Genomic DNA, 27,505 nt, shown 5'->3' with positions numbered 1-27,505 from the left:
GGTTTAATCTTAGAGTATGTAAATACGGGGGGGCTGAAATAACGTGGAGTATAACTTACTTGTTGTTGTTCTTCTTCTTCTGTATAACGATGATGAGCCTCACAGTGACAATATGAAAACAATAGCTCAACAACAACAACAACGAAAATAAAAAAATAAAAAAAAAATAAACAAATGTGCACACACGCATACATTACAGATATACATACAAAGTTAGAGAAATAAAGTGAGAGAAATGCAGTACTTACACCATTTTTGATTCTTTATTCACTCTTATTTCTTTTTCTTTTTTTCTCACTTCTGTGTTATTGCTATATATAATGATAAAAAAAAAAAAAAACAGTGATCAACATCTATACTATGATGGTAATGAAGAATTGTATCTATAATCGTTTTCTTTTTCTTTTTTTTTCTTTCTTGTTGCTATGCTTCTATATTACCCTAGTGATAGCTTGTACTATTAACTGCATCTCTCTGAAAATCGCAAAGGGAACAGGGTGATACAAGTGGGAATGGACGAGCTTAGTGTTCAGTATGTAAATGTTGCAAATGGGCCGCAGGGTCAACTTCACGATCCGGCGGCTGTTGTAAATTTTGTTGATCAGATGCAAGTAGTAATGGAGCGCAGTTCCGCGCCGAGAAAAAATTTTCTGCTTGATACAACAACTCCACGTGGTGATGTTATCATCACGGAGGCTTCTGCAATGAAACCGGGCAATGGATGGATTACACTTCAAGTAACGGAAGGCATTCGTCGAGGTGTACATGAGTGGTGTGTAAAGATTGAACATCAAGGTGAAACAACAGATGGTAGTGGAATGATGCTTGGAATTGTTCCTAAAAGCTTCGCCAAGTATGATTCCTTTATCTCTCAAGGTGGTGGATGGTGTATAAGTCGTGCAGGTAAATTCTACGGTCACTGGCGACGACAAGATGCAAATGCCAGTGTTGTATTTGGTACTGGTGATCGCGTTATACTTACATTGGATTATGAAGCTTCACGCATGACAGTGCGAGTCGGTGATAAGTCTGTCGTTGGGGAAATAAGCAATCTCGCACCAGAAGTATATCCTGCTGTCTCTCTTCACTACCGTCATCAGTTTGTGCGATTTGAGTATCATAAAGTACATGATCGTCACGCAAAAAAGTTAAACTGGATTGACCGTTTTGCATTCCCACAAGCTTCTGTATATTTACCATTAACACCAGATCAGTTAGATAAGGTGCCATTGGATTCCTACGTGTTTAGTCCTCTTTTTATGGATAAAGAGGGACACAAAACACGTCACAAGTGGCGTCAGACTACTACTACTACTATTACTACCACTATCACTAATGGTAATACGAATACAACTACAGCCAATCCCACAACAACAACTACAACTACTACTACGACGACTACGACGACGACGAATACGGCTACTAATACTACTAATAATACTACTGGTATTACTAGTACTTCTTCTTCTGCTCTCATTTCAGCATCGGGAGCGGGTGTTGTGGATGTTGCTTCATCACAATCAGAGGAGACTGGAGTTTTTTCACAGGAGTATGAGGCGCCCCGTGCGGCAAATGCACGTCTAACAGTAGTGCTTAGGGCTATTCAAGCAGTTCGACGATATTGTAGTGATGGAATCACACCTTCAGAAACGTTTCTTAATCGTGATGTAACAGCTGAAATGTTACGTAGAGATCAGCATGCTCTTTTGAATACTGGTATAAACTCACGTGGTGGAATAGATGCCGCACTTAATTGTGGTGCATTAGTTCTTATTCACATGTTTTCACATGCTAGTATGACAACATCAAGTGTTACGATGTTACCTTTGGTACTTAATCTACAAGAATATCTACGAGGAATCACATTGTTTGGACTTGCAGAGACATCTTCAGCACCGCAAAACTTAGGAACTTCACTTTCTCCAGATGTTGTGCGAATGGCACTGGATAACGTCGTTGCACTCATTGAGAGAGTCCATGGAAATAAGGAGAGTGATAGTGGCCACAACAACAACAACAACAACAACAAGAACAATAATAATAACAACAACAACAACAACCAAAATAGCAATATTGATAATTCTAGTGCTTGCTTAGAGGCTGCACTAGTGGAACTCCTTGTATTGATGGCCCTTCAGTGTGGTACTGTAAGTGAAGTACTTCGTGCTGTACGATATCTTCTTCGTATTCCAAACTATGAAGTTTCTCAGGCGACAAAGTTATGGTTACGGGATAGTGAATTTGCACTAAAGCCCAAATATTACCTTCCTAATATTAATGAAGCTATTGATGCTGTTGAAGAAGATATTGAACAACTCACATTATTTGAACGTGATGTCGGTGCCGCAATTTTATCTGTAGGGTATGATCAAAGTTCCGTTTATATTCACACTATGTATGGTCTTAGTAAACGAAACAATATTGCAGGAGTATATGCACTTGTCTGCACGACATCTGAGCCAAAAGAATGTTGTACGCAATGTTCAAGATCTAGTATTGCTTTTGGTCAAACTGGTACTGTTTTACTTTTAACAGATAATATGATAGCTGCTGGTATTGCTGTTGTGATGTATAATACCGCATTAGAAATTCGTCGTATTGTAAAAGTATCAGATGCCCCACAATGGCCTGTAAATTCTCGCTGCATGTCACTTGTTTCAGGACCAGGAGATCAAATAGTTCTTGTATACAATACTCCTCGTGCTAATTCGGCATCACCTAATGATAATGGGGATGATAATAATGATGTTTTGTCAAGTTCTCCAAATCTTGAAATGCAATTGTTTAATATCAGTAATTTTCCAGAAGTTCAAGAATCTGGTTCCTTACAAATTATACCTCTTGATCGTACACTTCATTCATGTTTATCATTACGTAAGGGTTGTATCATTGACTTTGGTTCTCCAGAAACTTGCTTAACTACTACTGGAGGTCATGTTACGATAGAAGTATGGATTAAAATACTTGAAAAGGATGATACTTCTGTCTTTTACCAACATGGGGATCGTGCCAGTAGTGGTGAAGTCTTTCTTGAGACCACACGAGTTGAGGGTGCATGGCGCATACGCGGCGGCTACCGTCACGACTCCCGTGGGATGTGTGTAGTCTCTGCCCCTGTGGCCCCGGCGTCGGATAATAGTTTTCTGCACGTCGTCTTAGTCTTTGATGGGAATTGGCGATTGTATCTTGACAACGAAGAGGTTTCCCGCACCAAACAAGGGCCACAAGTGTCATTAGAGAATCCTAGACATCGATGGACGGCAGGGAATGATTGTGTGTGTCGAATAGCAGCTTTACGTGTATGGAGAGGAAGTAGATCCTTTTGTGAGATTGTTCGGGATTCACGTAGAATTCTCTCTGGAGATGAACCTGGACTTATCTCTCAATATCTTTTTAATGAGGGAAATGGAAATGTTGTTTATAATCATGTTCGATCGGGACCGGCATTCGGTCGTTATGCTATAATAAAAGGTCATTTTGCCCGTGTAGGGTGTTTTGATCATCCTTTGTTGAGTTCATTACATAATAATATATATTCAGGAGTAACAAATGGAGGAACTTCTGTTGTTGTTAATATTACAAGTGGTGAACTCCCACGATTGGCGAATACCCAATTATTTTTTAATGGAACTCATATTGGAATGGTAGAAAAAAAAGCAGAGGCAATTTCTGGTTTTCCAGAACTAAAACATGTTCGACAAGTAACCTTTTTTAATATCAAAACTGGAAAAAGTGAAAATGGAAGATTTGTACTACGACAACGAACTAAAATGGGTTTTATTGGTTGTGATCGTAGTGGACATTATTGGGAGATATTCCGTACAAAACCAGAGAATGCTGGACCTGCTGAAGGTCTACAACAACAAATATTAGCTACTGGAATGCTCTCTTGTGTATCTGCCCCTTTACAAGAGAAGAGTATAGGAACAACATGGAATAATGGTATAGACTCTCAGTCATATTTCAGTTATGCAAAACCACATGAAAATGGTGGTGGTGGTAATAGTAGTAGTAGAAGTATAAGTTCTTCTGGTTTAATTGATGGTAACAATAAAGGAAGAGTCGTGGTTGATATTCAAGCACCAAGATTATTATTTAATTCTCTAGCGCAATGGTTATTAAGTATTCTTTCTTCTTATGCAGAGACTACTAGTGGGGAATCTGAGTATCAATTGTTTAGTCCACTATTGGATGATGTTAGTGTTAGGTGTGTACAAGAAGTTCAACTTCTCTTACGTGAACACTGTCGTGCTGTTAAAGTTATGAACGCTAGACGTTCAGCTAATTTAAAAGATGATACTTCTGCAAGTATAATCACCACCGCTCTACGAATTCTTATTCGTATTATTAGACGTGTATGTGAATTTAAGTTACATCCAGATTCCATTGCATTATCTGAGATTAGGCAAGTTGATGATATGAGAGGTGTAATGAATGTATTAAATATCATTCAACGTCGACGCAGTGCGGTATGGCAGGAAAACAGTCCATTAATGCAATCAAATACGTCCGCAACAAAAGCAACAACAACACCAACAACAACAACAACATCATCTCCATCATCTGTAGTCACTACTATTAATACTACAGCTCCAGCAAATATTGCCTCAACCCTAAAGAATGGGAAAACAAATCCAACGAATGATTCATTTAGTGAAGTTTTATCCCCTGTATTACAACGAGGAACAAGTCTTCTTGGTGTTCTTGCGGATATTCTTAATGAAGCTGGTTTTAATCTTCCTTCGGAATTGGCTATTCTTGCTTGTGTGATCATTCGTGAGGGAGTAACACTTTTCTTCCCTAGTGCGGCTGTGCGGGCAAAACTGTTACGAGAGATATTGAGTCGTGATCAACAAACCACACCACGTTCGCCAGCCATGAATGTATTACTGGATGCTATTGTAAAAAGTTTTACGGATATTAGCTCTGCAGCGGCTCTTGTGAAATCGATGGATAATAATAATAATAATAATAATAATAATAATAATAATAATAATAACAACAACAATACAAAGGGAAAGGAGGAAGAAGGTATAGATTCTCAAACACAAGAGAAACTTCTGGTAATCAAAACGACTCTCTCTACATTGTTAACAGAGTCTTCACGACAAATGACATCACATGTACCAAATGAACCTCGACAACAACAATTAAGTATTCTTTCTTCCATTTCAGAAGCCATTGGTACACTACAGTTATTACTCATCGGTCAATGTAGTAGTGTGACCATAGGTGACTTAAATGAAACAGGGATGTGTCGGGCGGTAAGTAGTATTTTTGCCCTTCCACTCTCTACAAGTCTTAATCCCATTTTGAAGAACTATTATACAGAATTATTTGATAGTGCTGAGATGACTTTTAAAACGCTACATCAAAGACTCTTTGCATCTCGTGAGAAGAATACAAAAATAGGAAAAGATACTTCATCTAATACAGCAGCAATGGTGATTGATGTTTTGGAATGTTCCTTTGTTGGTTCCCCACTACATACAGCCGTTACGGCTCTTCCTCTTATTATTACACGAGAAGAGTCCGATTGGCTTTTATATAAACTGAATTCTCTTCGTGCAGAATATCATTCACTTCTTACATTGCTTACTGGATATCTTTCAAGAAGTCCACAGAGAACAGATCGTTGGTCGCTTCCTATTCTTGATACCGCACTTACTCTCGCATCATCGTGGATAGCATCTTTTATGTCACTTGGTCAACTTACTTATGGTATATCCGATACAACTTCAGCTTCTTCCCACATATCATCTCATACGAATAATCAAAATATTCTATTACAAGAGATATGTAATAATCCTCTCTTATCAGGAGGAATTCGTTCATCAAATGCGGAAACTACTACTCATTTCTCTTTAATGGACGATTTATATCGCCGTCATCGAGAAAAGTGGGAAGCCATTGCAAATAAAAAAGATCCATTGGCATCCAAGACTCCACCAGATGTTGGAACTCTTATCTCTCTTGCAACAGTTGCTATTATTCATCTTAGTAGTCAACAACTTCAATATATGTCAGAAGAAGAATGTTTTCATCTTTTGGCGAGTACATCATTACAATTAAAAGGCGTAAGGAATGAGTTACTGAATCGTCGATCTCAAGATTCTAAAAACTTTCGACGTTTGATTCGTGATGCCCAGGATAAATGTCAATTATTACTTCGAATGGAAAGAGCCTCCGATGTAGAACATATTTTCTTATCATCTCTTTTTCTTGCCCGCTCATTTGCAGATAAAGTTATCCCTCAGAGGAGTGGTCGTAATATGAGATGGAAAAGAGCATTTGTGATTATGCGATTACGAAAAATGTATCACTATGCCCTTACACATGATTGGTCCGCTCTTCAAGTTGAATCTGCCATTAACTTGGTACAGAAGATTATCCTTTCTTCAGAATTAACAATAACGAAGTTAAAGGAAACTCTTGAAACTCGTGAAAAGATGGCTTCTCAACGTCTTGATGGACTTCGACATATGAAACGTCTCTTTGAAAATGATCCTGTTTCCGCATCTAAATTTGCTTCATTGCTTTTTAATGGTGCCGTTGGTTCACGATTGCATTTTGAAACTGGTATTTCAGGTTGTTTAAGCCAAACTCGATTTGCACTTCGCTGGACAATGTATGAAATTCTCCGACACTTATGTGTTATCACGAAATTATCTACCCCTGTGGGAAACAATAAGAAAATAACAGGAACAAAAGGAGGAGGAGGAGGAGAGGGAGATGATGATGTTGGTAGTGTTGTTGAGAGATCAACGGATAGTGATTCCTTTCATCCTGCGATATTAAGTGAAGTACTTAATAGGAACTGGTTACCCAGAGATTTTTGCTTTCTACAACAACAACATGTAGTAAGAGTAATCTTTCGTAGTTTTTGCACTATTTTTGTTAATGATAATTCAGGTGCATTATGTCAAGAACATGCAACTGAGCGTTTACACCGTCAAGATAGCAGAGGAACACGAAAACAAATACCACTTGGTAAATCCTCTGGTACTGTAGATGATGAAAATAATGAATTAGTTATTCAATTAACTCCTCATGAGAATGCTTTAATGGAATCTCTTAAAGTTCTTAAATCTTTAGGACTTCAATGTGCAGTAGGTTTGGGTAATTCCACAGTGGCCATTAGTGAAAGACGTGGTTGTGCTCTATTCCTTGATTCTCTATTTGAAGAACTTGAATTAGAACTGCACAGTTGTCTACAATATTTGATGCAACCAAATCTTCCTGGCCAAGATCGTGTATTAGAACAAGTAAGTCTTATTTGTACATTTGCTAGTACAATTGCTCAGGCATTTCCAGAAAAATTTTTATGTAATCAACATTCATGTCCACATACATTATTATTGGCATTTAGACTCTGTGTTTGTGCTAATTTCTTAGCAAAAACAAAAACAATTTCTACATCTATGATAAAGAGTCTTGCAGTTCCTAATTTAGTAGAGATGTGTATTCGTACAAGTGTACTTTTACTTCGTTATTGTCATCCTTCAGCTGTTAACCCATTATTTGGGGCAGAAGAAACTATAATGGTAATAAAAGAAATGATTCATACGGAGTGTGAAAAAAGTTTAACACTTGAATTTATTTTTGCTTTTGCGCTTCGATGTGTATCTAGTGGTTCTCTCAGTGATATAGGTGTGCGATGTGCAGATGCATTACATACACTTGTTTGCAAAGCTCCATGGGATGAAGAGTTATGTGAATTACAAGATGCTTTTCTAGATGACCTTATGCATTCAGCAGAGGAAGAAGAAGAAGAAATACGTGCAAAAGAGACTCGATTACTGGTATGGGCTTATGTAATTGGTGGAGTCCCTACAAGTATATTAGGACCAGGTAAAAAGGTTCAAATAAGTGTAGATGATTCCCTTGCTACTATGGAAACTGCATATATTGTGGATTGTCAACAAAAATCAAATGTTGTTACAGTTCTACCAGCATTATCTTATAATCTATTAGAGGAACGTGAAGTAACATTTGAAAGTCTCATTAATGCTTCTCAAGATGAAGTAATTCTTCCAAATTCAAGTGTACTTTTAATTTTTTTAGTACCCGCACTAGAACACCTTTTCTCACTTCCATTAAAAACTTCTCCATCACCTTTTTTATGGGCTGTAATTGCATGTTTTCTGCGAATAACACTGGGAGTATTAAAACAGGATCCTTTTTCAAGTCAAGCATTACTCGAACATGATATTATAAGTCGTGTGAATAATTTTGCTTCTCGTGTAATAGCAAAGGTACCATTACCATTATGTTATTTATATGAAGTTATCCCAATAGTGGTACAACAAATATTACAATTCCCACGAAAAACTTCATTTGATGCCGTTGTACCTTCCTCTTTAACAACTAATGTACAGAATACACTTTCTACAGTTTTATATAATCAACCTACACAAAATGTTGATTTTCATCGTCTCCCACCATTAGGTGTGACGACACCGGTACAAACTATGTTATCTGCTGGGGCGGAGGGTGTGATGAATATATCTGTGGAATCCCGTTCAGAGTCAGATACATTTAGTATGATGCCTTGCATGGCTCACTTTGCACAAGGACATGCGACTACTAGTCTGACTCCTACGGTGTTATGTTTTAGTGGAGCGAAGGATTCTTTAATTGGAACACTTACTTTAAAATCATGTGGAAAAAAAAGTATTATTCCTCAATGGACAGATGGGGTCACACTTGAAGCGAGTGTCATGTTGTATGATCGTCCTTTTCCAGAATTAGGAGAAGCATTTGTGATTCCATCTTCATGGCAACGACCTCGAACCGATTTTACTCTTTTTTCATTATATGAAAAGGGAAAAACGAATACAGTAGTACCTCTTTTAAGTGTAATATTATTAGATAATAGTATTCAATGCTTAATAGAAGAAACACAAAGAGAAGTGGAAGTAGTTTCAACTAAACTATTACGTGAAGATTGGGATCATTGGATTCATATAGCATTAGTAGTAGAAAGTAAAGGTGTAACTTTATATAAAGATGGTGTTGGTACAACAGCCATGTTACCAAAAACGTTTGCTTCTCGTTTGGAAGGTCTTTTACGAACTGGAGGTATTGAACAAGTGGTAATGGGAAATGAAATTCAAGAGTGTCAAAATAGTGTTATGAGTCGAAGCGGCAGTTTAAATATGGCTGAAAATTTAAGAAGTAAGAGAACAAATGAACGTAAAAGTATTAGTAGTGGTAATAATGAAGTTATTGATTCTATGATGGTATGTGTAGATAGTGTTCGTCTTTGGGGATGTGCTCGTACACTTAAAGCACAAAGGACGACAGCTGATATTGTTGCCCGTGAACAATCATTACCTATATTAAGTATTGCAGATGCTTATCATGTATTTTTCCGTTTCGCAGAATCTACAGGGAATGAAACCTTCTCTGAAAATAAAGATTGTATGGGTATACTTTATGGAAATGTACATTGGGCACCATTTCCAGTCTTTTCAGGAACTGTGAATTTAGATAAACCTCCACGTAGTGATATGACAAGTCATGCAGAACTTCCCTTATTTGTTCCCCGACATGAGTTTGAAATGTTCTTTGCAGGATTAGATCGTCCACAATTAATACAGATTGGTAGTGATTACTTACAAAGTATAACGGCACACCTCAGTCGACATTGTGTTTTGGCCGCTATTCGTCAAGCTGTTTCTCCAGCCTATCGTGTTCTGAAAATTGATAGAATTCTTGGGGAAAAGGACTGTAATAATAATAATAATAATAATAATAATAATAATAATGAAAACCCATCATCATCCTCATCCTCATCACAATCTGTATTAGATAAGGCTGTTGTGAATCCTGCGAATATCATTGGAAGTACAGATCTTGTACGACATCTTATTAATTTATTACGATATTCTGATACCGGGGCTATGGATGAGGATACACTGGTGAACATTTCAGAGTTTGTGAAGTTGTGGTTTCTTTCTATTAATTCTAAAAATCAATTGGAATACAGTTTTCAAGAGGCAGTACGTGCTATCAGTGATGCATTATATGATGATACTGAGTCCTTTAGTGTAGAACTTCCACCACTCTCTCACGTTACGGCAGATATTCAATTAGTACCAATTGCCATTCTGAATGGACCTGGAGGGACAATTTCTTTTGATGCAAAGAGTCGTGGTATTGAACACTTAACACTTTTACGTGATCGAAGACAAAAAGTACTTTTAGCTAAATATCCAGATGCTCAAGGTGGATGGCCAGAATTAGAAATTCCAAGTGATATTCTTTGGTTTTACTTAAGACCCATTGTGAGTTCTCGCACCGTGGCTTCTACCCTTACCGTTACCGCCCGATCGGTAAGACCATTTGTAGCCTGTAGTATATTTTCTGTTTTGCGGGATATGTTAACAAGATATGATCGTCTTCATTGTGGTTTACCATATTTTCTGAATACACCATTTTTATCACTCTTAACAGTGCATTCAGGAACGACAAAGTCCTCTGCTTTACCGGCACGTCGTTTGTTAACAGCTGTATTAGAACTCTGGCGTAGTGTACCAAACTTTGCTCAACATGATCAAACACCATTAAAGATATTACTTGCACACTTGAATGTACCATTAATGTCTGTTTTACATCGTGGACAGATATCTTCTAAAGGATCATCTCTACCATCACCTCCACTTGGTTTTTACAATCTTACGGTTCAGAGTTCATTTGAATTATTAGTAGCCGCTATGCGTTTGGAAGCAGCATGGAATAATGTTAATCATGAATATTTTACCCGAAAACGTTGGAAACGTCTTTATTCACTTTGGGAACGTTCTGTAGGTATAGGGACTCCAGTACCACCAACACTTTATAATATGAAAGAGGTTCAGGAACCAACTGTACTAGAACGTGGGTATGTACGGTTAATGACATTACCTTCATCTGGTACACCAATACAACATCGACCTAAAACGACTATATCTCAACGGGGTAATGGTATTTGGTATGCTTGTTGTGATCGTGGTTTAATGTCTGCACGTAGTAGTATTGGTTTTAAAAGAGGAAGATTTTATTTTGAAGTACGTATTCCAGCTAGTGGAGATGCTATATCTGTTGGTGTAGTGACGGAACGTGCCCAACAACACTCTGTATTAACTTCTCAAGGACTTGGACATGATTGTGAATCCTGGGGCTTTGAAAGTTCTCAAATGTGTCGTTTTTATCATGGATTTCGACATGATTTTGCTGTTCGTACAAAATGGAAAGCCTTAGATGTTATTGGTATCTTATTAGATCTAGAAGCTGGAACGTTAGCCTGTATGCATGATGATCGTCAAGTAAGTATGTTTGACAATTTAAAAGTAAATCGTGGTAATAGTTCAAGTACATCCTTTTTTCCTGCAGTTTCTTTTGGTGCTAGTGGTGTAGATGTAAATTTTGGGGCTTCACCGTTTACATGTAGTTTACCACTCGGTTTTCTTCCGGTTGATCCTTTGAATTATATGATATCCCCTACTTCCATGCTATGGACACTACTGGCAGCAGTGGATGTGAGTGAAGTTCTAGCATCCAGCAACAACAATAATACTACTATTACTACTACTACTACTACTACTACTACTACTACTAATAATAATAATAATAATAATAATAATAATAATAATAATAATAGTAATAATAATAGTATCAGTACTAGTAATAATAAAAGTATCAGTCAAATAGAGGAAAACTATAACCTACAACCTAAAAGTAAATTATTACCTAGATTCTTTGAAAAAGCAAATATGGTGGCAAATGCTTACCAATATGGACGTAGTGGTTCATTTAGTGTGAGTCTTCTTCCTTGTGATAATAAGATGAAGATGTCTGTACTTCATGGTAATGAGATTCGGGCTGAGGATGAAACTTGTTTTCTACGAGGAACTGTCTGTGTTCGAATGGGTTGTTGGTACTACGAGGTTGTTGTTCGTGGGGATGCACAGGTGAGTGTTGGTTGGGTAACTTCTACAGCTATTGCCCAGTGGTCTCGCTCCAAGTCATTAGGGGATACACGTGATTCTTGGGTGTTAGAAGTAGGAAGAGCCACCGCACGACACAATAAACATCGACGTAGTGTTGGTGGACAATTATGGAAACATGGAGATGTGATTGGGTGTATGGTGGATTGTAATGCTGGCACGATTGCTTATCGTGTGAATGGGATTCCGGTAAGAGAAGTACATGATACGAAAGGTAATGGAGTGCTCTTTTCAAATGTAAAGTGTACAAATGGATTGATGCCAGTTATTAGTGTAGATCCAAAGAATTCCGCACTGGTTTGTTTTCGTGATGATGAATTATCATTTCAACCTTGTGGTTATCGTGCACTTAGTACAGTCATTCCCTTGAGAACAGCATTAGAACATTACTATACACAAGATGAAAACGTAAAAGAAATTTCAATGAATGGTAGTAATGATACTCTTACCTTCTCACCATCAAAGTCACAACTCTTGTTATCATCACTCTCAACATTAACAGAGTTAAATTTTTATAACCCAATGGCATATTGTCCAGATGAAGCTCTTAAAAAAAGTGGTAATAAATTTCTCTATGATCAATTGGGTGGACGAGAAAAGGCTATAAGTCTTTTTGTTACTTTACAAAATATTACAAGTTTAACAGAGTTTTTAATTCCATATGCACATTGGGCATTATTACATGGGGAATATGATATGTTCCTCACTGGACCTATTTGTCGTTCTCTTAAATCTTGTCGTCACTACACTTTACCAGTTGTACCTTTACGAGTTTTACATAAATTTTCCTTACAAACAAATTCTCCAGGTGAAAATGTAAAGCTTACATTAAACCGACGAAAAGCACTTTCTCTTGTAAAAGATTTAACTGTTCCTTTATCTGAACGTATGCGGGGAAGTTTATTTGGTCAAGTGTATCAACTTTTACATGAGAAGGAGGTTTCTTTTTTCTGTACGGGAAAAAAATTATGGAGTGTAAATTTTCTAGGTGAAGGAGCAGATGATATTGGTGGACCTTACCGTGAAAGTATTACCCAATTATGCTCTGAACTCATGAGTACATCTCTTCCACTTTTTATTCCATGTCCTAATCAAGTAAATGAAATTGGGGGATCTCGTGAAGTGTTTGTAGTACAACCAGAGATTGAATACCCTGTACGACTTACAATGTATCAATTCTTAGGTCGTCTTATTGCGGGTTGTTTACGAAGTGCCGAACCACTTCCTTTATATCTTCCAAGTCGTTTTTGGAAAGCTTTAGTTGGAACTCCAGTAGAGAATGGAGATCTTGAACTCATTGATAAATCTTCTTATCACTCTTATCAGTATATACGAGAACAAACTCGTTCAGATAATGGAGGAGTAGCCATGGCTACAGATGAAGAAATTGCAGAACTCTGTCCAGGAGGATTTTCTGTTGTAGATGATGCGGGAAAAGAGGTAGAACTCTTTCCTGGTGGTAAACAATTACGTGTTTGCCGTTATAATGTAGATATTTTTTTAAATATGATAATGCAATTTAAATTACATACTATGGGAAATGCACAAATAAAGGCTTTAGTTGATGGTTTTCATCAAGTAATACCCATTTATGCAGTTTCACTTTTTAAATGGTATGAATTGGAACGTGTGGTTTGTGGTTTACCAGACTATGATTCAGATAAATTATTAGATGTCGCTCGATATGAGGGAATTGATGCAAAAGATACTCTTATACAAAACCTTCGTCAAGTTTTACGAGAATTTTCTCGTCAAGAACGTGCACTCTTTATGCGTTTTGTGAGTGGGAGAGAGAGACTTCCAACAGGAATGCGAATGCGGGTGATGCTTGATTTTCACTCATGGCGACGTCGACAAGGAAGTAATAGTACTCCTAATGCAATTGGTGTTAGTGGTACTACTAATACTACTAATACTACTCATACTACAGAGAGTGGAGTTGGTACGGGTAGTAACAGTAGTAATAATAGTGTATCTGTTGAAGCCTATGATGATGATAGACTGCCACATTCCTCTACTTGTTTTTATTGGCTTTTCCTTCCAAGATACAGTTCTATACATGTGATGCGGGATCGACTCCTGTTTGCTATTCAGCAGTGTCTTGATATTGATGCGGATTTCCGTGTGCGTGGGGATATGGATGCGCAAAGTGATGTAGAGCCCACATTAACAGTGAATGTGGAAAATGATGATGATGAATTTGAAGACTTTTCGCATCTACGGTAGTTTCTTTTTTTTCGTACATCACATACACACAAACACACAAACACATTCACCTCTCTTTTTCTTTTTTTCGTCTTACTACTATTACTACTACTACTACTATTACCATTACTTCTTTGCTTTTTTTTTCTTTTTTTTTTCTTTGCGTTTTCTTTTTTTTTTTTTTCTTTTTCTATTTACCCCTTGATATTTGTGGTTTGTTAGACTTCGTCATGAGGCTTTACTCCAACACCCAACAACACATGAACATCAGCACTTTTGCAAAGTAATAATACATGTGTTCTCTCTCTCTCTCTCTCTCTTTGTTTTTCTTAATATATATATATATATATTATGTTTCCCCTTCCTCCTTATAATTTACCTGCAATATTTCCCTTTCTTACTCTTTTTTTTTTTCTTCTAACACTCTCTTCTTTTTTTTTTTTCTACTTCTCTTATTAGAATATCTTTTTCTTTATATATATATATATATATATATATATATATTGGTTTTCTTTACCTTGTTTTGTTTTCGTTTGTTTGTTTGTTTGTTTGTTTGTTTGTTTGTTTGTTTGTTTTTCTGTGTTTGTTTCTTCTTTGCATTTCTTCCGCGATGACGTACGCCCCGCCATACTCATCATGGTACCCTCAACCACCACTACCACCACCACAACCACTACAACCACCACTACAACCACTACCACCACAAACACAAACCCCAATCCTCTACCCACAAATACCAACAACAACAACAACAACACCACAACCACAAATACCGACTCAAACCCTTTACCAACAACCACCACTACCACTACAACCATCACAACAACATCCACTCACGAGTACAACGGTGGAACCGGAGACAATTCGCCAGTTTCAGGCGGTGGATCGGTTGAACAGAGGTAAAATAGGAGTTCCAGAGCTTAATACCGCCCTAAGTGCATCTGGTATGAGATTTAGCTACGCCACAACAGAACGATTGCTGCGTATGTACGATGTGGATTATGATGGAGAGATATTTGTAAATGAGTTTCAAATGGTGCTTGAGTACATTCGATACATGGGTGCAGCCTTTCGTCGCAGAGATACAAGTGGTGATGGACGACTTAGTGGCGATGAAGTGCGGGTGGCACTGAAAGAGAGTGGGTATCACCTTAATGATTCTACATTCCAAGTAATGATGCGTAAGTTTGACCGATCGAAACGGGGAAGTCTTGGCTTTGATGATTACATTGAGATTTCCATTTTTTTATCCAATGTATCTAATGCTTTTAATGAGAATGTGCGGACAGACGGTAACGTGATATTTGACTTTGATAAGTTTATTGTGGTTTCTGTTTCGCTGCTGTGAAAAAAAAAAAAGAAGAAAGAAGGCAAAAGGGGGAAAAGATGAGAAAGAAAGAAAGAGGAGTCATCAAATGGAAATGTGAAGCATATTTGTTGATCATTGCAAATCGGGATTATCGTAGACTAGAACGTGCTACTTCAAGCCGAGACTTGTGAAAATTTGTTTTTCTGTTTTTTTTTTTCCCCTTTCTTTCGTTCCTTCTTTCTGGATTTGTGGTTAGGTGAGTGAAGAAATTTTCTCTCTGTAGCTTGTTGTTCTCAGATGATATGTGTTTTTAGTGGCATGAATATATTTTTACTTTGCATTTTGTTGTTACTGCTGTTTTTATTGTAATTTTTTTTTTTTTCCTTTTCTTTTTCTCTCTCTCTCTCTCTGTGTGTGTTTAATACTGCATTCTTAATGCCTTCTTGTGGATGTATACATATACGTGAATTCTTTATTTTCTTTCTCTCTCTCTCTCTCTCTCTCTTTCTTTGTGTTGTTACCTCGGAATTGCTTTTATTTAGGTTTCCCTTTCAGATACAACAAGACACGTTGAAAACAAATAACATACAGAAAAAAAAATATATATATATATATATATATATATATATATAAAGTAACAGATAAAATAAAATGAGGTCAGAGCCAAGGCAACGACGATTTTTGAATGAAATTAACCGTACACCCGGCTCCACGCCAGCAAAACCTTTTCTGAATTCGCAGAGTAGACGCAGGAGCAGCGCCTCTATGCCAAATCGATCACGTATGATCGTAACAGACTGCCAAAGTGCACGTCAAGAGGAACGTGGACGCGGAAGTATCGGAGGGCCTTCGCACAGTGAATTGTATTCCGAGCCCCGACGCCGCTGCCCGATTCCCGATCCGGGATCATTACAAGCGGATGAACTCCGCGCCATTGGGACTGTGGAGTTGGGGACATTAATTCCAGGATCCGTAACTCTGATGAAACTACATCTACCTATTCTGCAGACGAATTATCCATTTAATATAAACGAGCGACCAGCTCCATTTATTCCAGGCGACGCCGTTACCCTGCAAATGGGACATCATTCTATAAAAATTATGTATGCCCGCGTTGAAGATATGCTCACCGTGCAATCAGCTGGTGGAATGAAACCAAAGTCTAATATATTAATAAAGGAAGATTCACTAATTGGAGATGTAAAGTATCATCATGTGCAACGCATTACATGTGGCTATCTTACATCTGATCCAAAATTAATCGTGGCACGTCTTACTGGAGATGGTGGACTCGCAGTTCATATTTGTTTCGGTGATAGGGCTCTTCTTACCGCATTTGTAAAGTTTCTTATGGCCCGCTCTCCTGCTCATGTGGAATTGCTGGATGATGGTATTTTCGCCTATTATCAAAAAGAATCTACCACTGGTACACCACGACGCAGCACATCGCACTCTTCACCTCGACCTTCTCTGAGCCAAAATAGGAATGCGGATCCATCAATCACACCTCTTGAGAATAGAAGGGCAGGCAGTGTAACTGAATACTGATCCCATGTGTACATGTGTGCGTGTCTCTGTCTGTCTGTCTGTCTGTCTGTGTTTTTTTTTTTTTTTCCCCATTTATGTTGGGTAGTTCTCTTCTTATGTTGTGACCTTTTATTTTATTTGTATATTGGTTTGGTTCAAAGGGGATTCAGTAGATGTGTGAAAGTTTTGCTTTCTTTTTATTACCCATACACCTGATTTTTTTAAAAAAAATTTGTGTGTATTCTTCATAGTGGTTCGTAGCTTTGTTGAAAGCTATATTTGGGTCTTAATTCGAATGTCCTTTTCCCTCTTTTTTTTGTTTTAATTCCCTTCAGTCCCCTATTTTATTACCCCATTGATGTTTTTACGATCCTCTCATTCTCGGTGTTTTTTTTTTTGGCATTGTTTAAACGGAATCTTTTCTTGTTTTTTGTTTTTTTTTTCACTCTCTTTTTGCAATAGCGGAATGAGATAACAGTTATCTATATGTGAAGAGAATTATCTGTTAAAAAAGAAAAAGAGATTTATCTATGGTAATTCTTCTTACTCCCTTCCTTTCTTTCTTTTTGTTTATATTCTCTTGATTTATTTACAAATCTTCTGCAAAACAGCGGAGGTGGGCTGCTTCTTCTGTATTTGACTCTAGCTATTTCTTTAAAAACTTTTACCATCTTCTCTTTCACTTTTTTTCTTCTTTTTTTTTTTCTTTTCTGTTATTACCGGTATATACCTCTCTCCCCCCCCCTTATCTACATTACCTGAGAGAGAGAGTATCTGTACTAGCACAAGAACTCTCCCTTTTCTCTCTCTCTCCTTCTTTCTCTGTCTGAGTGTGTCCGTATATCGCTCTGCTGTTTACTTCACAAACACACACCTACCCACACAGTCAGACACAGATAGATAGAGATACATACACACTCGTATATATAAACTATACTTGCTTAGCGGTATGAGTCGAGGGACTGGTTACTCTTATCGACAAGATGTTTCTCTACAGGAGTACTTTGAGGCCTGCGCTGGGAGCAGCAGTGGCAGTAGTGTACATGAAAGTGATAGTGCAAGTGATCAGGACTCTCCAAACTACTGGCGCGCCGCCTGCCGCTCTCCACTGCGTGGAAAGGCAAGACTGAAACTCCACCAACGCAACTCTGTACAGCACGCACTGCAGGAGCGGAGAAACTCCATGCGCAGGGGACGTGATGCCGAGACAACAGCGGCGTTATTAGCTAAACCATTACATGTGGCTCCTATTACTCTTAGAAGAGGTGATGGGGAGAGTAGAACAGAGTTTAAAGAGAATGATATCTGTTCAACCGCCATAGAGCGTATTATCTTTGATGTTCTCTGTGCTTTACGTCAGTCACCCAATGAATGTTTTGAAACATCTATTCTAAAAGAGAAGAACAAACCACCAGTGTGGTCACGCCGTAAAGTGGTGATAACGCAAAAATTATGGGAGAATGATGTACCTTTTAGTGTTCGTACACTTGTAGAGAAAATTCTCACTGCCGCAAACCTTGTTGCTCAAGCCCATTGGCAAATAAAAGAACTTGCGACATCTCTCTCTAGAGATGATATTGGAATGTCAGAAGATACCTTTAGTAATTATGGAGAAACTTGCACAGGTGATGATGGACTACTATTAGCATCATCTCTTGTTCTTTCTCGTTTTAGTGCTATTGTACGTTTATTCTTACATAATATCGCAAGTTGGGCTTTGCATATACAAGAAGAAGTGGTCTCTAGAGGTTGTACAGCTATTATACAGAATGATATGCTACAAACTGTAGAAAAGGTTCTTCTACCCATAAAGCGTTGTATTCTTTTAATGGAGGATGCCTGTAGTATTACACATGAGCAACAACAAACAAATAATTCAAATAGTGAAACAAATAATCTTGACACTGTTACTCGTGCTACAGGACTCATAGATTACCTCATTGTACGAATGAGTGTAATGCAGGATAGTAATACCATGGATCTTTACCGTTTCTATATGGTTTTATTAATTTATTGTAGTTGGCCCTATGTACTACTAATGACGTCAGCTATTTTTGGATTTGTAACAGATATTGATGCGAATACATGGCGTTCAAAGATCCCTCGTATTTTTCGTCTCTCCTTCTCACATATACGTGTTAGTGAAAACAATCATTTAGATCGAAAAGAATTGGCTTTACCAACGGACATTCTTTCACTTGTTTTATTATGTGTTGGATACGAAGGTGTGGGGCCGAATGAACAGAGTAAGGAAAGTAAACGGCAGCGATGTGAAAATCGTTCTAGACGTAGAGCTGCATTTGCATCTATGCTTTCTTCGCGAAGTTTTATTCTTCGTAGTTTTGTAGCATTTTCACGTCAAAAGACACTTGTGGGTTGGTGCCGTAAACGAGCCGTAGATCAACGTCCAACTGGTGTTATTGCAAACTCCAATAAAGAAGAATTATGGCGTACAACGTTGAGTGAGTGGCAATCATGGCGATTTTTACAACAGGAAGAGGGACGATCTAATAGATTTACAGATATTGTTTTACCACTTGTACTCTCTAGTCATCTTGAATACAGTCTTAATACATCCTCACAATCAAAAGGTGTCACTTGGGCATTGCAAGTAGATGATAATAAAACACATCATGACATGTTACTTCTAGACACTAGTGAGTTAAAGGGTTTGCCCATTACAGAGTTATGGTTGCATACTTCTTTGCCTGCCGCAAGATGGGTTAGTGTGAGTTTGCTAGTTCCTATAGGACAGGTAGTGCAAAGATTGCATGAGAGACGTCTTGTGGAGTTACTCTCCACTACAGTGGCTCGTCAGCGTATGGGATATTATACTGTAGACAATAATAATAATAATAATGATAATAATAATAATAATAATAATAATAATAATGATAATCATGATAATGATAGTGATGATGGTATGCTAGATATGGAATTGGAGGTAAGTGTGAATGGTGAGGATAACGTTCTTGCGTTTTCACTACGAGATGTTCCACATAAGTTAGGAGGTGAAACTAGTAATAATGGTAGTATGAATCCTTTAAGTAGAACTGCTGTTGATACTCCTGAACGTCTATTAAGATCACATAATGTAACATTTCGTGAGGCAGTTAAATTGATTATTGATGTTGTGCTCTGTAGAGATAGTGAACGGATAGTGTATACATTCTTACATCGTCTGTTTCTCGAACCCCATTGGTGGTTCCGACGAGATGCTGCAGAATACACAAGTAATGGGACAGCCTCTATCTTTATATCTAATACCTTTGCAGATGCACTTCGTGGAAAACCATTGGGCCCATTTGTTCGTCTTGCAGTAGCACCAAAGACCGAATCACAATCTTCACAAAACGCCAATGATGGACATCCTTTTGAAATGTTACGTACCTTCGCGTCCTTTGAACTTATTTTTACATTCCCATGGGATATTGCACTTATACTACTACCATCGGATCTATGTGTGGAGTGGGGAAAAGGAGGGAATATTCAAGAAAAGTACGCCTCTTACTTCTGGAAAAATCGACGACGTAAATTAGAACAACAAGAGAAAGAGAAAGATTATCCAACAAAGGAATTCCAGTTACAACCACAAGACTACTGGAGTTACTGCTTTGGTTACTTGTGCTCACTGTACTATGCCCAGATTTCATTGCGAGAACAGCGAAAACGACTGCAACGAAGAGATGTGGATACATATCACCTCATGTCCGTACTTGGTACGACAGAACAAGGGAAGGCACACGCTGCTCGTATTACGAGAGGACTTGGCAGTGCGTACTTTGAACTTTCCTTCGCCGTGGACTCACTACTTGGTTTCACACAGAATATTGTAAGCATCACTGCACGCGAGATGGAGGAGGAGTTAACACGAATGAACACCTCAGCAGGTTCATGTATTACATTATGCCAGCGATTAGACAGTCGTCTTCTACGTCTACTCTGTGTGTGCTTCCCAGTACAAACACGCTCAGATGCCATAAAGCCGTTGCCAGAGTCCACTTCTATTCGTGAATCCATTACTTTATTACTCACGATAGCTTTAGACCCGGCGAATCTGCCACTTAAACACGTTACCTCTAGAACACAGAATGCAATTGAAGCGCTTGTGACGGTTGTACGTTCACTCCCCATGACATCTGTGCTTCGAGAACATGTTTGGCCGTTGCTGGTGTTGTTGACATTCAATCGTTTCTACGGTGAATGAAGATCCATAGCAGTGCCTCTGTCTTTACCGCTTCTTTTTTATTTTTCTTCTCTTTGTTTCCCTTTTGTCTGTGGTTTTTATTCTTTTGAATATAACTCTCTGCCTATGTTTGTTTGTATACCCGTATCTGTACAGCCATGAGTGTGTGTTCTCCCTTCATTCTCCATGATGTCTTCTCGTTCTCTCATTGTTCACTATTTAGATCAAGGCACCTAGCCCAGGAGCTTCTGTGTGTCTTTGGGTGTGTCTGTGTGTGAAAAACAGAGAGAAAGGGTGTGAATACCATCGAGAAGCGTAAAGCAAAAACAAGAAAAGAAACAAAAAATAAATAAAAAAGGTAAAACAAAACGAAAACAATAAACAAACAAGAAAAAAAATCTTCGATGGCGAGTACACCAATTTTACCAAAACCCAAGAGGGATTCTTTGGTACCCGCAGTGCCGGAAGGCACCTCCTACAGTGTATCGCATGGAGGTTCATTTTGTCAGCAGTTTCGAGCCACATTTAAGCTGAATTTTTTGCACCGACGTCGCTCTCCTGTGAGCAGCATTGTGGAGTTCCTCATTCCTATTATATTTATTGTTGGAACTATCATATTATCCATTTTGATTAAAGACAAATCGTTTGATGGGAAAAACTATGTGGATAATAATGTTACAACAGGATTGGTTGCCATGCAAACCAAACTCTTGTCGAGTCTCTGCTATAATGCTGAAGTGAGTGGTGGTCCCATTGATACTCTTCTTCCCTGCACAGCCGTCGAACCACTGAGATATTGCTTTGGAACTGAAGCTGGTGTACCAATAAATGGCCTATGTCTTGAGACAACGACCAACATGACAACAATTACCGCAATGGCATTTCAGGTTCTTTCAGGCTATGAGAATGCTTTAATGCCGGTTCCATCTTTTGACGATATGGTAAAACTACAATGGGTTGCAAGGGGTATGGCATCAATGATCCCAGGAGCGCATATCTCTGGCAGTATTCTTTCTTCCGGTTGGCTGTACTTTGCCCCACAGAATATATACACAGAGTCTCTGGCGAGTAACTTGAATACAAGTACATCACTCTTCAAATATGTTTTCAATGGTTACTTCAATAATACCGATGAGATGGATAAATATATGCGTGATAATGAAGATACTGTAAGGAGTTGGGGTGTAATTGACCTTGAAAAGGTGACTGCAGATGGCGTTGACCCTTCCTTCGATATTGTATTGCGTCTCAATGCAACGGCTTTGCCACATACATCTCAAGCTGTGGACAGATTTTACTTTGGTGGTCACGATAGTGATGGTTCCAAGTACATTACATCTGGTTTTCTTACTTTGCAAAGTGTGGTGTACAACCACCTTATAACCAAAGTATTGACACTTGAGGCACCATCATTACCATCTATTGCCCCTATGGGAACTATTGCCTTTGTTGAGAATGTATTCTTATCTACAGCTGGAAGCATAGTGCCTCTTATGGTTGTGTTGGGATTTTTATATCCTGTATCACAATGTACCAAACGTATTGTACTTGATAAGGAGTTACGTCTCAAGGAAGCACTACTTATTATGGGACTTCGACAATCTGTACAATACATCGTCTGGTTTCTATTTGCCTGTATACAGTATGCAGTGGTTTCACTTATCATCGCTATATTGATGAAGGTTACCTATATGAAGAAATCAAATTTTGGGGTCCTTTTCTTCTTATTCTTTTTGTTTACAATGACAATTGTGGCCCTTTCAGGACTTATTGCGGCTTTATTTTCTAAAGCCCGTCTCGCATCTATGTTGGCTCCACTTGTATATTTTATACTCGCTGCTCCGCTTTTTGCCATTAGGAGTGCAAGCAGTGCGGTTACATCCGCACTGTGTATATTGTCTCCAACTGCCTTTTCTGTGGGACTAACACTTATGTTTAACCATGAGTTATCCACTGGTTTTCGTACTGAGGATTTTGCAAGTCGCCACGATTCACCAAACATGATATTCGTATTTGGTATGATGGTGATTGATTTAGTTCTTTACTTCTTGTTGATGTTATATTTGGATGCGGTTGTGCCAAACGACTGGGGTACTCCACGGCATCCACTCTTCTGTATTCTTCAACCCATTGCCTACTGCTGTAGACGGAAAAAAGAGTGGACAAGTGAAGAGGATGGCAGAAATCCAAATGGTGTATTTGAACCCTTGACAGAAGAGGAATCCTCAAAAACAGCAGTGAGTTTATGTGGGCTAACGAAAACCTTTAAACGTGGTAAGGAAACCTTTTTGGCAGTAGACCACTTACATTTGAGTCTGGTGGAGGATGAAATTTCTGTTCTGCTAGGTCACAATGGAGCAGGAAAATCAACAACAATGAATATGATGACAGGTATGATTAAACCAGATGGTGGTGATTGTTTTATCTATGGTCATTCTATTCGCAAAAACCTGGGAGCGGCAAGACAAGAGATTGGCTTCTGTCCACAACATAATATTCTCTGGCCTGAACTCACCTGTCGTGAGCACTTGGAGTACTTTTCCAGTATTAAGGGAGTTTGTGGTTCAGAGCAGAAGACAGCTATTGAAACTATGCTTGATGGTGTGGATCTTCAAGAAAAACGTAATTATGCCTCATCTGCGTTATCTGGGGGTCAGAAACGAAAATTGTCTGTTGCCATTGCATTTGTTGGTAATAGTCGTCTTATTTTCTTGGATGAACCAACAGCGGGGATGGATGTTGGGGCTCGACGTCATACATGGGAATTACTTCGTCAAGTTTCAAAAGGTCGAACAATCCTGTTGAGTACACACTTTATGGATGAGGCGGATCTTCTTGGAGATCGAATTGCTATTATGAGTAAAGGCCGTCTACAATGTGCTGGAAGTAGCGTCTTTTTAAAATCAAATCTTGGTGTTGGATATAACATTACAATGTCTATAACCAACCTGGCTGATCGACAAGCCATTACTGCACTTATTCGCTCGTATGTTTCCTCTGCAGAGACATTAAGCAGTACTGCAGGAGAAATCTCGTTTCGTTTACCAATGTCCTATGTTCACGTCTTTGCGAATATGCTTGCGGACATTGAAGACTCAGGAGAAGTTTACGGTATACAGGGATACACGCTCTCTGCGACCACACTGGAGGAGATCTTTCTTCGCATTGCCCATGGTGAGGTGATGGGAGTGGATGCACCACCGCCTTTACCAGCAAGCCAAGAAAGCACGACTTCAATCCACAGGGAAGAAGGGAACCACAATAGTGGCGAAAACGATAACAACAACAGCGGCAGCAGCAACAACCAAAACTACAGTTGTTATGCTGGAGAATCCCCTCCGAGTGGAATACACCCATTCAGCCGTTATAACACTCCGTCTCCATCTCCAACTACAACTACAACTTCACTTTCAGGGAAACTCGGCTCTGTGTGGGATGCCGAACGCATTTCAGATGAGAAGGCACTTATGTCATCTCAATTCAAGGCATCCATGTGGAAACGGTGTCTGAATGCTCTCCGTGATCGACGTACACAGTGTATTCAAGTTATCTTCCCAGTAATTATGATTGTCTTTGCCATGCTTCTCAACATGATAAATTTTACCTCAAACCCATCACTAAGGCTTACCTCAAATATGTACGATGAACAGGTACAAATTGATCTTGCCAATTGCGCAAATCTTTTCAATACCTCAGTTCCATTCGCAAGTGAAGCGAAACTCGTGGTTCACGATGACCTTACCACAGCCACTGAATTATCAAATTACCTCGTTGATAATTATAATGAGCATTCTTTACATCGATTTACATCCATGGCCTGTGGCGCTTCTACTGTTGAACCTACAACTATTTTCTTTAACATGTCTGCACACCATGCACCAGGAGTAGGTATGGTAGGCTATTACGGAGCCATGGTAAAAAATGCATTACCATTGTCAACGACAAAGTACGTTGAAGATATTTTCAACACGAAGAATTTCCCTGTTGTGCGTACCAAGCATGAAGAGGCATTTCGTGATACAATGAAAGCCATGTTAATGGGATTGTTAGTTATGATTCCATTCTCTTTTGTACCATCAACGTTTGTCTCCTGGGTAGTAAAAGAACGTGAATGCAAAGCCCGTCATCTTCAAAATGTCTCAGGACTACGTTTTTCAATCTACTGGCTCTCCAATTATCTCTTTGACTTTTGTTCCTACTTTGTCATGATGATTTTGGTAATCATTGTATTCCTTATCTTTGGGCGGCATGAATATGTTGGATCGGATACTTTTGGACCAACCTTCATTCTTTTCATCACCTATGGACTCTCATGCATTCCCATGTCGTACGCCATTTCGTTTCTATTTAAAGAACATTCAACTGCGCAGAACACAGTGTTACTTGGAAACTTTATTACTGGTTTTTTCCTTGTATTATTGGTTACCATTCTTACCATACTTCCATCTACCCAATCCGCGGGATCAGTCCTTAAGTGGGTATGTCGTATTTTCCCTAGTTACTGCGTTGGTGAGGGTATTGTAAACCTCGCCTCTCTTCCTGGTAAACAGGGATTAGGCAGCAGCATCAGTTCAGCCTGGGATCTTCAAATTGTGGGTTTCCCTATTATTTTCATGGTGGGAGAGGCATTCATCTTCTTTTTGATCACACTCATTGTGGATCACCCAACAAGACGCATGCGAACGGATATGATGCTGCGCCGAAAAAGTCAAGCAGTTGAGGTCTTTACAGACGAAGATGAGGATGTTCAGATGGAGCGTCGTCGTGTAGTGGAGGACCCTAGCAGTGAAGAAGATCTTGTGCGTGTTGTAAATCTTCGCAAGGTGTACGGTAACGGTAAGGTGGCTGTACGGAATATCACGTTTGGTGTCAAGCCTGGTGAGGTGTTTGGTTTCCTGGGCACAAATGGTGCGGGAAAGACCACCACCATTTCTATTCTCTGTCAAGAGATTGTGCCCACCGCTGGACATGCGTTTATTTGCGGTAAGGACACTATGCGTGAATCACGAGAAGCATTACGTTTCATTGGTTACTGTCCACAGTTTGATGCGCTGCTTGATCTTCTTACAGTGCGGGAACACCTTCAGCTCTACGCTGGCATTCGTGGTGTTGTTCAAGCGCAGCGTGCGACGGTGGTGGAGGAACTCATGCAGTTGTGTGAACTCACATCATACGCCAAGACCCGTGCTTCTGCGTTGAGTGGCGGCAATCGCCGTAAGTTGTCTGTTGCGCTTGCGTTGATTGGCGGCCCGCGTGTTGTCTTTTTGGATGAACCCTCCGCCGGGATGGACCCTGTGGCCCGCCGTGGTCTCTGGACGGCTGTGCAGTCCATCGCGAGCAACTGCGCTGTGGTCTTGACAACACACCACTTGGAGGAAGTGGAGGCACTCGCCCACCGTGTGGCCATCATGGTGGACGGCACCCTGCGCTGCATTGGCAACAAGACACATCTCAAGAATAAGTACGGCAGTGGATTTGAAATGACAATTCGCACACATGAGAATGTGCCACGTGAGGAGGTGGATGCCTTCATTCAACGGAGTTTCCCCGCCGCGCAGTTGGATGAGGTGCGAGGCCATCGCTACACGTACGCACTCCCCGCAGGCACGCGGCTGTCGGAGGCGTTTGGTGAACTCGAGCGCCACCGCGAGGAAGTGGGCATCGCCGACTACGCCGTTTCACAGACAAGCATCGAACAGGTCTTTCTGCGCATTAGTGAAGGGGCAGAGGAGGATGAGACACACCAGGAAGAACATTCGCAACAAATGGAAGATCTTCTATAAGAAATGATGAGGAATGAAGGGAAATACTAAAGTGAAGATATACAAGAGAGTGAGAGAGTATGTAATTTACTCCTTTTCTTTTTCTTTTTCCATATTTCTCTCTTTCTGACGTCAAAAACGAAGGTAAAAAATATTAAAAAATGAAAAAGACGGAAAAGGGGTAAAAAGAAGATGTGAGTTTTTTGGTTTTGTTTTATTTATGATAGTAAACCTTAAAGAGAGTTTCTTGTTCCCATTGTTTTTATCGGTTATTTTTTAATTATGTGCTAGCGTTTTTTCTTTTCCATCCCCCGTGTATCTACGTACGTGTTTTAAAACAAATGATAAATGTGTCACACTGTGTAGTCTTATCCGAGCGATTCTACTCATTTGTGATCAAACTAAAAGAAGAAAAAAACTTACGGAAATAAGAATTAGAAATGCATAAGCCTTGCGAGATAGTACTTAATGGTATGATGCTGCTTGTGTTATCGCCGCAGCTTGTTTTCCTCTTGTTTATTTATTT

At 39.1% G+C, this 27,505-nt stretch overlaps 5 protein-coding genes across 5 annotated transcripts; all 5 read left to right on the top strand.

The window, feature by feature from the left end:
• Positions 1-512: 512 nt before the first annotated feature.
• On the top strand, positions 513-14,216 carry TM35_000401630 (putative ubiquitin-protein ligase; the record flags this gene model as incomplete). Its single annotated transcript, XM_029029778.1, has 1 exon — positions 513-14,216. One exon carries the CDS (start codon positions 513-515, stop codon positions 14,214-14,216), a length of 13,704 nt encoding a protein of 4,567 aa, XP_028878962.1.
• Positions 14,217-14,805: 589 nt separating this feature from the next.
• On the top strand, positions 14,806-15,543 carry TM35_000401620 (programmed cell death 6 protein-like protein; the record flags this gene model as incomplete). Its single annotated transcript, XM_029029777.1, has 1 exon — positions 14,806-15,543. The coding sequence occupies one exon, from the start codon at positions 14,806-14,808 to the stop codon at positions 15,541-15,543; it is 738 nt and encodes a 245-aa protein (XP_028878961.1).
• Positions 15,544-16,155: 612 nt separating this feature from the next.
• TM35_000401610 (putative mucin-associated surface protein (MASP)) lies at positions 16,156-17,052 on the top strand (the record flags this gene model as incomplete). Its single annotated transcript, XM_029029776.1, has 1 exon — positions 16,156-17,052. The coding sequence occupies one exon, from the start codon at positions 16,156-16,158 to the stop codon at positions 17,050-17,052; it is 897 nt and encodes a 298-aa protein (XP_028878960.1).
• Positions 17,053-17,980: 928 nt separating this feature from the next.
• On the top strand, positions 17,981-21,238 carry TM35_000401600 (uncharacterized protein; the record flags this gene model as incomplete). Its single annotated transcript, XM_029029775.1, has 1 exon — positions 17,981-21,238. One exon carries the CDS (start codon positions 17,981-17,983, stop codon positions 21,236-21,238), a length of 3,258 nt encoding a protein of 1,085 aa, XP_028878959.1.
• A 383-nt stretch (positions 21,239-21,621) lies between these two features.
• Positions 21,622-27,000, top strand: TM35_000401590 (putative ABC transporter; the record flags this gene model as incomplete). The annotated part of the gene is made up of 1 exon (XM_029029774.1): positions 21,622-27,000. The coding sequence occupies one exon, from the start codon at positions 21,622-21,624 to the stop codon at positions 26,998-27,000; it is 5,379 nt and encodes a 1,792-aa protein (XP_028878958.1).
• Between the last annotated feature and the right edge of the window lie 505 nt (positions 27,001-27,505).

Source organism: Trypanosoma theileri, assembly GCF_002087225.1.
Source record: "Trypanosoma theileri isolate Edinburgh chromosome Unknown TM35_Tth_40_V1, whole genome shotgun sequence".
NCBI classification, from domain to species: domain Eukaryota; phylum Euglenozoa; class Kinetoplastea; order Trypanosomatida; family Trypanosomatidae; genus Trypanosoma; species Trypanosoma theileri.
This window is presented reverse-complemented; position numbering and strand designations above follow the sequence as displayed.